The 12,974-nt window shown below is 41.7% G+C and overlaps 1 protein-coding gene across 2 annotated transcripts in view; it reads right to left on the bottom strand.

Moving 5' to 3' along the window:
- Window positions 1-12,974, bottom strand: part of MICU1 (mitochondrial calcium uptake 1) — a 331,092-nt gene that overhangs the window by 187,417 nt on the left and 130,701 nt on the right. For both annotated transcript variants that reach the window (XM_089670730.1, XM_089670729.1), the window contains exon 6: window positions 2,150-2,264. In XM_089670730.1, coding sequence (XP_089526856.1) covers window positions 2,150-2,264 — 115 coding nt within the window. The remainder of the gene's footprint in view (window positions 1-2,149; window positions 2,265-12,974) is intronic.

Genomic DNA, 12,974 nt, shown 5'->3' on the forward strand with positions numbered 1-12,974 from the left:
AATAATAAACAAACAACTCAAAATTTACAAACATTTCTGACATTTCAAAAACAAAATCACTAGTAATCACAGTTGGAGTGGTTTGGATTTTGCATGGATTTAATTTTGCACTTTTATGGTTATTTGAAAGATAATGCACTATATGAGTATTCTTTTTTTCGAGGTATCACGAGGATAAAAATAGGATTGGAATCCTTCCTACTGGACTTTTATATATATTTATTTTGGTGGACTTTTTGGACATTAATTGGACAATTTATTGAATATATAAATATATTTTTTAATTTATTTAAGTATTTTATTTATTTATTTTACGGATTGTGGGAGTATTTGGTTAGTTTATATTCAGAATATTTTGGGATTTATTGGTTAGTTGATATTCATATTATTCACGTGGTATGGTGATAGAAAGGCATGTTATATTAATTCTACTTTCTAGGGAGAAAGTGTGACTATCTGGTGGAGATTTACATATTGGTGGTGGATTTATTTTATTTCAATGACCGTGCGCTTGTCAGTTAAAGTAACGCAGCGCCGTATTGCAAAAAATGGCCTGGTCAGAAAGGAGGGTAAATCCTCTGGAGGGAAAGTGGTTAAGGCCTTTACTGGCTAGGCACATAGTGGAGTACTTTGATGCATGCGATGGAGCATGGTCCTGCATAAATGTCATGATCTTCCTGAAAGATGCAGACTTTTTCCAATACCACTGCTTGAAGAAACTGTCTTCTAAAAACTGGCAGTAGGTTGGGGAGTTGATTTTGATCCCAACTAGCTCATCTTTAATAATACCATCCCATACCAGTACCCCGCCTCCACCTTGCTGACGTCTGAGTTGAAGTGGAGCTCTGCGCTCGTTACTGATCCAGCCACAGACCCATCCATCTGGTCCATCAAAAGTCACTCATCTCATAAGTCCATAAAACCTTTGAAAACCCTTGAGATATTTCTTGGCCCAGTCTTGACTTATGCGTCTTGTTCAGTGGTAGTCAGGTTTCAGTTTTCCTTACCTTGGTCATGTCTCTGAGCACTGAACACCTTGTACTTCTGGGTACTCCAGGTAGCTTGCAGTTCTGAAATGATGTATAAATTCTCAAGCGCCTTGAGGGAACCAATGCAAGGGGAAGGCCAGGGGGGTCAGAAGCAAGAATAGCCTATGGATAACATTCTGGAGATGCAGTCCTCCTCAGATTGGGAAATAAACAAACTGGAAGAAAGCATACAGGTAGCGCAAACACCTAGTGTATTATCCAAGGTTTATTAAAAGTGTAAACAAAAAATATACTCACAAATATGGCATGTGTGTAAAGCCTATAAGGCTATAGAGGTAAGATGGCAGAGTATTTGACTGATGGTGCAGTTGGCCTGCTGACACATTTTGGGGACGAATCCCTTTGCTCAGAGATATAGCTCTGAGGAAAGGGATTCATCCTACGAAACGTGTCAGATGGCCGACCGCACCATCAGTCGGATACTCTGCCATCCTTGTGACCACCTCCATGGCCTTATATGCTTTACACACATTCTATGTTTGTGAGTATAGTTTTTGTCTTTTTACACTTTTAATAAACCTTGGATAATGCACTAGGTGTTTGCGCCACCTGTATGCTTTCTTGCAGTTCTGGAATGTGACAGCACTGGAGGATAATGGCTTCACGTTTGATTCTTAAATCTTTGGCAGTTAATTTGCGTTTTTTTCTCAATGCGTTCTTGCGACTCTGTTGACTATTTGCAACAAAATGTTTGATAGTTCTGTGATCATGCCCCAATATCTTAGCAATTTCAAGAATGCTGCATCCCTCTTAAAGACTTACAATTTTTTACTTTTCAGAGTCAGTGAAATCTCTTTTTTGGCCCATTTTGCCTGAGGAAAAGAAGCTGCCCAAGGGTGTTGATCTCCTTAGGCCACACCCTCCCTCATTACACAAATACACATCATCTGATATGCTTAAATCCAATAAGCATTCAAATTTATAAAGCCTGAAGTTGGACAGTATGCATAAAAATTATGATTTGGTCAAAATACTCACTTGCCTAATAATAGTGCACACAGTGTAGGCATAAAAAGACCTAACGAGATCCAAAGTCAAGGATATTAACATTCCTACTATTGCATTATTTTCTACAGCACTTTCGCAATTAGTATACTCACTTGAAAGAACTGTGGTAAGAAAAATGTAATCGGAGAATGAGATAAGTCCACATTCACCTAGCGCAAAGAAGATACTGTCTTCATCTGCGAACTTCTCTCGCTCTTGGGAAATTTTCTGGTAATCATAAAATCAACAAAATATCCCAGTATTAGAAGAGAACAAACAGCAAGTATTAACTCTACCTCAGAATAATGGATTAAACAACTCTCTCAGTTTTCGATGCTTTCAGTCTTCTTTAGTATATATTTAATTGCCTTCTACGGCATGTACATTAAAAAATCCACATTCACTTCTACAGCTGAAAATGCTCCCATATTCAAAAGGGAGAACATTTTTTACATGTTTTTTCCTCATTGTTAGAGCATATTGAGAAAATGAATTCCAAAAGCTTCAAAAAAAAAACTGAAAGAGCACTAAGGATTAGACATTTTACGAATGCTACTTACACTTTCAACAGTAGTTTCAAACAAAAATCTAGGTGTACACATTTATTTAGAAAACACACCATATATACAAGAAAAAAGGTCTACCAAAGTAAAAAAAAATTCTTGCAAACATAAAATGAAAGGTCATGCATTTGCCAGAGCAGGATTTGTGAACAAGCACAAAGATATCATATAGAAGAACACGAGGGGGGGGAGGGAAACACCACCACACTAGGGCCCAGTCCATAGATTTTGCTGTGCCCACTGGTTACCTCTGTCTAGCGAAGATCCAATCATATACAAGATAAAGGAAAGACAATTGGTTAAACATGTACAAAGTGAATAATGACACAATATCAGAAATAATATAACGCAAGTTGTTGGACATAATAAATTCTCTATGGTTACAGCTGTTCAGACCAGATGGCTCTATTTTACAGGGGACTGTGTTAAGCTACTGCTAAACTGATCAATGTTACTATAGCCAAAGGCAAATTCACACGCTTACACAAGTATATGTTATATGGATGGAAGACGTAGTATACCACTGATGACATGAGTTTAAAAACGTAGCATGGTTTTATTGATAGCACATACTGTTTTTATCATTTGTGTATGCATGCTGTATGCAATAACCACATATATACCGAACAAATGCTTGTTTCCGGTTCCATTTCTGGACTGGTTTTAGCCATTCTAATTACGTATTTTGAAATGAGCCTATGGCCAGGATATGGATATTGAAGTATTTACATATTCTTAGCAAGGTATAAATGAAATTTTAAACAAACTCTCACCATTCTTTGTAGCTCCAGCCACTCTGGAGCAATTAATTCTCAAATTACCAGCAGAGGTATTTTTCTCAGCAGCCTACCTCTTCCTGCTCTCTCTCACAGCCATGACTTGGAATCCTTCCAGCCTTCTTATATACATTAAGAGAGGGAGCAGGCTTAGAAACTGCCTAGAGCTGACTTTAATATCCCCTCCTGCAAATTTTTAGGCTGATTTACTGCACACAGCTATAGAAAGCAGTGGGGGCTTGTTGTAAAGTTAATTTACTGCTTAAAGCAGCATTCCAGTCAAATATTAACTATACCTAAACTTGCCCCCATTCTCAGCCTTTTCTAACTACCCTGTAAAGAAAGATGTCTATGCTTACCTATTCTGAGGGCATTCTAGTCCAGGCCACATGATTGGCTCAGAGCGCAGGCTTTAGTGTCAGTGTACAGTATGGACAGCCGACAACAGATGCCCCTTAGAAAGCCTATGGCTGATATCGCCCAGGCTCTGCAGCCATTGTCTGCGACGTCTCCTCTTCACTGAAGCCAGCTGCTGGAGAGATCATCTGACCGGACTGCAGCACCTTTGGAATAGGCAAGTATAGATATCTGTCCTTTACAGGGTAGTTACAATAGGCTTAGAATAGGGGTGGGAGCAGGTTTAAGTATAAGGTAAAATATACAGTAAGCGCTCATCAATAGTGGCAGCAGCTGAACATAAAGGAAAACACATATAAAGTCCCACAATTCATATATATAAAAATAAAATGCAGCGCTTGAAAAGAAAGGTGATGATAAGACACAGTCCAGTGAAAAAAAATGTGCTCCGTATTTCCTAGTGCAGGTGGTAAAGATTTACACTAACCAGATAGTGTAAAATTATACTCATGTGTATATGTATCCTGTAGAGTCCCCTTCTGCACTCAGATCTGGTCAAATAGATAGCCGGAAAGGATAGACATCCTACGCCCTCTTGTGGTGAAAGAGTGGTCCAGCAAGTCAGAACGATGCCAATCAGAGTAAGCCTTCCCCCTTCACTGAAGATGACAAGGAGATCTCTTGGGGCTGTAAAAGTTGAGGAAGCTCCTCACAGGGGACACAGGGAAGTGCTCATAGTGTAGTAGATAAGGCTTTATTGTAAAAACATAGGTGCACAGTAAAACGGGTATAGACAGGTATGGATGAACACACTGACCCCTTGGAATTAAAGATGGCCGCCGGGCCTCCTCGTGGCACCGGCGGCTTAGTGCCAACGGCGTCCTAGGTCCACCTGACGCGTTTCGTGCGCACGCACTTCTTCAGAGGTTCTTCAGAGGTTCCACCTCTGAAGAAGTGCGTGCGCACGAAACGCGTCAGTGGGACCTAGGACGCCGTTGACACTAAGCCGCCTGTGCCACGAGGAGGCCCGGCGGCCATCTTTAATTCCAAGGGGTCAGTGTGTTCATCCATACCTGTCTATACCCGTTTTACTGTGCACCTATGTTTTTACAATAAAGCCTTATCTACTACACTATGAGCACTTCCCTGTGTCCCCTGTGAGGAGCTTCCTCAACTTTTACAGCCCCAAGGGATCTCCTTGTCATCTTCAGTGAAGGGGGAAGGCTTACTCTGATTGGCATCGTTCTGACTTGCTGGACCACTCTTTCACCACAAGGGGGCGTAGGATGTCTATCCTTTCCGGCTATCTATTTGACCAGATCTGAGTGCAGAAGGGGACTCTACAGGATACATATACACATGCGTATAATTTTACGCTATCTGGTTAGTGTAAATCTTTACCACCTGCACTAGGAAATACGGAGCACATTTTTTTTCACTGGACTGTGTCTTATCATCACCTTTCTTTTCAAGCGCTGCATTTTTAGGTTTAAGTATAGTTAGTATTTGACTGGAATTCTTTAAGTATATGTGAATACTTGAAAGTCTATGTGCTGACAAGTTTACAAGATGTCTAAAATAATGGTCACATGGAGTCATAACCTTAAGCTTCTTGGTACTGGTCCCTGTGTTTTGTCTATTATTATTATTATTATTATACAGTATTTATAAGGCGCCAACAGTTCGATCAGCGCTGTACATTACAATGGGAGACAGTACATGCGACAGTACAAAACAATACAATGTGATACATGAGGGGTTCAAGGGCCCTGCTCTTTCGAGCTTAAAATTTAGGAGAAAGGGGATATTGGTACAGGAGGAAATGGCTGTGAGGGATGGAGTGGTAGGAAGAGTGGAGGAGATCGGCAATTAGCAGGGGGTGGGGTAGGCTTCCTTGAAGACGTGGGTTTTCAGGGTGCACCTAAAGGAGAGGAGAGTAGGTGATAGTCTGATGGATTGGGGTAGGGAGTTCCAGAGGATGGGTGATGCCCTGGAGGCGGGCATGGGAGGAGAAGACCAGGGAACTAGAGAGAAGGAGGTCTTGTGAGGAGCGGAGAGTGCGTGTTGGGTGGTATTTGGATATTAGGTCGGTGATGTAGTTTGGGGCAGTATGATGGACAGCTTTGTACGTCAGTGTTAGCAGTTTGAATTTGATCCGTTGGGCAATCGGAAGCCAGTGGAGGAATTGGCAAAGGGGGGTGGCGGAAATGGAGCGGTTGGTGAGGTGGATGAGTCTGGCTGCCGTTTTCAGGATCGACTGAAGCGGGGATAGCCTGTGGCGAGGCAGGCCAGTGAGGAGGGAGTTGCAGTAATCGAGTCGTGATATGATGAGGGAGTGGATGAGCTGCTTAGTGGTTTCCGGGGTTAGGAACGTGTGGATTTTGGCGATGTTGCGGAGGTGGAGTGAGTCTGCAAAAGTTTGTTAGTGATAGGACTTGGGGCTGGAAGGATAGATTGGAGTCAAGTATGACACCAAGTACTCGGGCTTGTGGGGCGGGCCTGATGGTGACATTGTTGGACGTGATGGAGAAGTCGATTGGGGGTGGTGTGCAGGCTGGGGGGAAGACGAGGAGCTCAGTTTTGGAGAGGTTCAGTTTAAGGAAGTGGAGCGACATCCAGTCTGATATGTCGTTCAGTAGGCTTGTGATTCGGGCAGAGACTGAGGGGGTGAGGCGAGGGGTCGAGAGATAGATTTGCGTGTCGTCAGCATAGAGGTGATAGTTGAAGCCATGAGAGTGTATGAGTTGGCCAAGGGAGGAGGTGTAGATGGAGAAGAGAAGGGGCCCGAGGACAGAGCCTTGAGGGACCCCAACAGAGAGGGGTAGTGAGGGGGAGGTGGTAGCGTTATAGGTAAAGCTGAAGGAGTGTTGTGATAGGTAGGACGAGAGCCAGGAGAGAGCGGAATCTCTGAGGCCAAGGGAGTGTAGCTTTTTGAGGAGGAGGGGGTGGTCGACTGTGTCAAAGGCCGCGGAGAGGTCAAGGAGTAGGAGCACTGAGTAGTGGCCATTAGCTTTGGCCGTTAGCAGGTCATTGGATAGTTTGAGTAAGGCAGTTTCGGTGGAGTGTAGGGGACGGAAGCCGGACTGTAGGGTATCGAGGAGGTTGTTGTGGTTGAGGTGGGAGCTTAGGCGGTTGTAGACTAAGCGCTCGAGGAGATTGGATGTAAATGGCAGCAAGGAGATGGGTTTAAGGTTGTTCGTGTCATTGGGATCCAGGGAGGTCTTTTTAAGAATAGCGGTGATGTGAGGGGAATGCGCCGGAAGAGAGGGAGAGATTAAAGATGTGGGTGAGGGAGCGTAGGATGGAGGAGGAAGGGGGTCGTAGGAGCTGTGAGGGGATAGGGTCGAGGGGGCAGGTGGTGAGGCGGGCATTAGAGAAGACCTTGGTGACCTCTTCGATGGTAGTGAGGTCGAAGGAATGGAGTGTTGAGGGGGCTTCAGTGTGAGGAATGTTAAGTGGGGTGGAGGTCAGAAATATCAGGAGGTCTATAAATATCACAGTGAGCATAGGTGTATAATGCACAGTGTTGCAAGAGAAAAACAAGTGCCATCTGAGTGTAGTAGTAAAACAACCAATTTAATGAAATAAAAGCAATTCACTCACAAAGGTAAAGTAGTCATAAGTGAGTGAGTGAATTGATTTTATTTCATTAAATTAGTTGTTTTACTGCTACACCCAGATGGTGCTTGTTTTTCTCTTGCATCCTTGACAGAGTCTTCTACTCTTACTTGTTGCCTTACAGTGGACACTAAAAGAGTATATCATACTATGGACTCTTTCCCCTATTATTAATACTAATCGGTGACACCTAGTAGCGCTCAATTGTATATCCCTTTTTGTGCACAGAGTCCAGGCATGACAATGGAATATGGCAGAATATGGCAGACAACTACCTTTATGATAGTTGCTTTTACACAATAAGATTCACTATATTCCCTGCAGCAGCAAACAAGAGGCTCATGAAGCAAAAGCTATTACTTATGCAGGCCATATATGGTTCGAAAATCGGCCAATTTTTCGTCCGAAAGAATAATCGGCCAATTTTCGCACTCTTCATGGGGCAATGGCATCGGCCAATTTTCGTGGTTCCTCCTCATTTCGTTTATCAGGCATGCTGGAAAATTCATGAAAAACTACCAATTTTCGAAATCATTGGTGGCACCATCGGATTACAGAACGAACAATGTTTCGATTTTTGGACAAAAAATCATTCGGAATTCAAACCGTGTATGGCCTGAATTATCAACAATTCTCTACAATTCAAGGGCTAAGTAGCACACAAATCACAGTATACACACAGTCTTTATGCAACAGTACAAACATGACCTCATAAAAGAATTTCAAGCAAACACAAATAGCCACCTTCTGTAATGTATTCAATAAAAAATATTTGCACAGTCAGCTTGGTCACCTTCCTGCCCCCAGACAGAAATTGGCAAGGAGACAGTATCAGGCTCTATGCACACAGGGCATTTTAATAGCATTGGTACCATTATTTGTGTAAAGTCACATTAAAAACGTGAGGTTTTTCAGCGGTTTTAGCGTTTTTATATTAGCGTTAAGCCATGTTTTTTCCTGTGTGCGTTTTGTAGCTTTTTTTTTTACCAAACAAGTCCAAAAACGCTGGTTTGCTGCGATTTATTGCATTTTGCCGTGTTTTTCAGCATTAGAGCATTTTTACAGCTAAAAAACTCCTCTAGAAACCCACTAGTTCTGGGTTTTTCTTCCAGCCAAAAAACGTTGATTACAGTCTATGTGTGCATGGACACATAGGATAACAAGCTGTAGAAAAAAAATGTCAAAAGCCAAAAACAGCAGCTGTAAAATGTTCAGTGTACATGAGGACAAAGATTGATGCGCTTATCCCTCGTCTCTATCTTCCTATCAGCTTCCTTGTCACTATATGTGTGCAGCACACATGACTGTTCCTAGTGCTTTCCCCCCCCCACAGCGGTATGTTCGATTACTACTAAACTCCCCCCAGAATGCGATGCACTGCAATGCACACTCCAGCGTGCTGTCTTAGGCAGCACATTTAAAATAAATGAGCGAAAATGTACCTCAATGCATAAGAATCTGAGGCATGCTAAATCTGGGGCAGCACAGAACACTATGCTGGGGAGCCACCCACAAAGAACTGCAGCTGAACCAAAGTAACATGCATTAAGGCAGTGTTTCTCAACTCCAGTCCTCATGGACCCCCAACAGGTCATGTTTTCAGGATTTCCATTATTTTGCACAGGTGATTTGATCAGTTTCACTGCCTTAGTAATTACCACAGCTGTTTCATCTGAGGGAAATCCTGAAAACATGACCTGTTGGGGGTCCATGAGGACTGGAGTTGAGAAACACTGCATTAAGGCAACACAAGTGATGGGAATGAGCCCGACTGCTAATACCAAGTCGAATTGAGGAACTTACTGGTTGCATTTACTAGTTTAATATTATATGTGACCAAGTTCACCAAGATTAGACCATCTAGTGACTTGTCCATACTGTACCAAAATCTTTATCTTGCAATGGTACAAATGACAGGTTTTTAAATGGTAAACTGCACATTTATTCCACATACTATATCTCGTCAATCTCCTGGAATGCTTTAACCAAGACTGTAAATGTTATCAATACCTTTTTTTGTAAGCAAATTTTCTCTTCTTCTATTTATTGGTTCTTAAAAAAAGTAGGCTTATAGTGCGCTCATTTACTGAGGGTACTTGACAGATTCTTTATGCAGCTGACAGTCTACTACTCCCAATTATATGTTAGCAGACAGATGATGTCAATCCTCTGTCATATATCTGTACATCAGATGGACAACTAGTTTTCATTACCTAAATTGCAAAATATCAGAGGTTCTCACGGTATTCAAAGTTTGTTTCCAGTCATTTTTGAACTGCAGTTAATAAAAATAAGTAAATATATGTTTGTTGTGATAAGTGATTGCAGCATACACTGCACTAACCAGGTTATTTGCTGACAAGAGGCTAGTGTTTCTTTCAGTGATGCGTTTAACAGCACAGTTAGCTCAAACTGACCATTATCCACTAATAAAAAACTAAGAAATCTGTTCTATCTAAAATGTGTAGGTGTGAAGTAAAGCATTAGGTGAGACCAGCTGTGCCTGATTCCAAATACAAGAGAAGTTAACATGTAGAAAAACCTTTCTATCACTCTCAAGGGCTAATCTAAGATCTGCTATCACCATTGAACATCTTATTTCACATTGTGCATGGAACCGTCTTTCATCTGCACTATACCTGTTGTGCCTAAAATGACACTTGGGGGTTTATTTACAAAAGCTGAAGTGTGCAAATCAGGCTCACTTCTGCATAGAAACCAATCAGCTTTTACACTCAGCTTGTTTAAATAAATAAAACCTGGAAGTGGATTGGTTTCTATGAAGTGCGCCTGATTTTGCAGACTCCAGCTTTAGTAAATAAACCCCTTGGTTCCCAACTGGGAAAAATCTATGAGATTTGGTTAAAAGTCTAATCTTTTTTTCAGTTACGTAGCGGAAGATTCATCCTTAACCAGATCGTTACAGCTGTCTTGACAAATCATCTTGACAGTTGTTTATTAGGCCTCATGCATATGGGCGGAAAAAATGCTGCTTTTTAGAGGCGTCTGGCATTTTATTATGTTATGTTTAGGTTATATAATGTGCACATGCATATTGTGTCGTTTGTAGGGGTTTGTTTATAGAAGCGTTCAGAGACATTTAAAAAATGTCCCAAACCTGCATTCAGAGAAGAGTGCTAAAGTCTAATTTACACCTGTAAGTGCATAAACAAGCCTAAACATGGACATACAGTCAGGTCCATAAATATTGGGACATCGATACAATTCTAACATTTTTGGCTCTATACACCACCACAATGGATTTGAAATGAAACAAACAAGATGTAATTTAACTGCTGGCTGTCAGCTTTAATTTGAGGGTATTTACATCCAAATCAGGTGAACGGTGTAGGAATTACAACAGTTTGCATATGTGCCTCCCACTTGTTAAGGGACCAAAAGTAAAGGGACAATTGGCTTCTCAGCTGCTCCATGGCCAGGTGTGTGTTATTCCCTCATTATCCCAATTACAATGAGCAGATAAAATGTCCAGAGTTCATTTCAAGTGTGCTATTTGCATTTGGAATCTGTTGCTGTCAACTCTCAAGATGAGATCCAAAGAGCTGTCACTATCAGTGAAGCAAGCTATCATTAGGCTGAAAAAACAAAACAAACCCATCAGAGAGATAGCAAAAACATTAGGCGTGGCCAAAACAACTGTTTGGAACATTCTTAAAAAGAAGGAACGCACCGGTGAGCTCAGCAACACCAAAAGACCCGGAAGACCACGGAAAACAACTGTGGTGGATGACCGAAGAATTCTTTCCCTGGTGAAGAAAACATCCTTCACAACAGTTGGCCAGATCAAGAACACTCTCCAGGAGGTAGGTGTATGTGTGTCAAAGTCAACAATCAAGAGAAGACTTCACCAGAGTGAATACAGAGGGTTCACCACAAGATGTAAACCATTGGTGGGCCTCAAAAACAGGAAGGCCAGATTAGAGTTTGCCAAACGACATCTAAAAAAGCCTTCACAGTTCTGGAACAACATCCTATGGACAGATGAGACCAAGATCAACTTGTACCAGAGTGATGGGAAGAGAAGAGTATGGAGAAGGAAAGGAACTGCTTATGATCCTAAGCATACCACCTCATCAGTGAAGCATGGTGGTGGTAGTGTAATGGTGTGGGCATGTATTGCTGCCAATGGAACTGGTTCTCTTGTATTTATTGATGATGTGACTGCTGACAAAAGCAGCAGGATGAATTCTGAAGTGTTTCGGGCAATATTATCTGCTCATATTCAGCCAAATGCTTCAGAACTCATTGGACGCCGCTTCACAGTGCTGATGGACAATGACCCAAAGCATACTGCAAAAACAACCAAAGAGTTTAAGGGAAAGAAGTCGAATGTTATGCAATGGCCAAGTCAATCAACTGACCTGAATCCGATTGAGCATGCATTTCACTTGCTGAAGACAAAACTGAAGGGAAAATGCCCCAAGAACAAGCAGGAACTGAAGATAGTTGCAGTAGAGGCCTGGCAGAGCATCACCAGGGAAGAAACCCAGCGTCTGGTGATGTCTATGCATTCCAGACTTCAGGCTGTAATTGACTGCAAAGGATTTGCAACCAAGTATCAAAAAGTGAAAGTTTGATTTATGATTATTATTCTGTCCCATTACTTTTGGTCCCTTAACAAGTGGGAGGCACATATGCAAACTGTTGTAATTCCTACACTGTTCACCTGATTTGGACGTAAATACCCACAAGTTAAAGCTGACAGTCTGCAGTTAAAGCACTTCTTGTTCGTTTCATTTCAAATCCATTGTGGTGGTGTATAAAGCCAAAAATGTTAGAATTGTGTCGATGTCCCAATATTTATGGACCTGACTATGTGCGTAAATGTATTCTGATGGCTAGGATAAATCAATATTCTAGCCAGAAGAATAAGCTTATGCTCATGCGCATCTAAACGCAGTATGTGCATAAGCACACATACATGTGCTCGTAAACAAGCATAAAAACACACTAGAGGCCTTTTTTCTGCCTATCTGAGTGTGTAATCGTCGATGTATCCTAATAGAAGAATGGACCCCGAGGTCACTTCTCACAGAAAATAATGTAGCATATTTTCATATTCCTGTTTGCATGAGGCATTAAAGAGTATGTACAGGCTTTTTTTGGGGGGCGAGGTGGGAGTGTAAATGCCTATCAGGTTATTTTTAACCCCCCTAGGCTGAGTTCGATTCACTTTCTGTCTTAGAGGTGCAAGAGGAAATAAAAGTCAAATTCCCCCGAGGAGAGATCCCTTCTTAGACAGTTGTCACTAGAACATTTGTCCTCAACGGACAATATATCCTCCTCTCTTCCTTTGGTGACAACTTACCCCACTTTCTCTCTTGACAACAATGGTTATCAAGACAAATAGAAGGGTAAATCTTCCCCAGTGGGGACACAGACATTTTGGGGTTGATTTGTTAAAACCGGAGAGTGCAGAAATTGGTGCAGCTGTGCATGGTAGCCAATCAGCTTCTAACTTCAGCTTGTACAATTAAGCTTTGACAAAAAACCTGTAAGCTAATCGGTTTCTATGCAGAGATTTTGTACTCTCCAGTTTTAGCAAATAAACCCCTTTGTGTAGGAATTAACTAAAAAAAAGTCCCCCACCCAAAAGTTATTAA

This window comes from Staurois parvus, unplaced genomic scaffold, assembly GCF_062004578.1.
Source record: "Staurois parvus isolate SC_StPar_1 unplaced genomic scaffold, SC_StPar_1.0 ptg000094l, whole genome shotgun sequence".
Classification (NCBI taxonomy): domain Eukaryota; kingdom Metazoa; phylum Chordata; class Amphibia; order Anura; family Ranidae; genus Staurois; species Staurois parvus.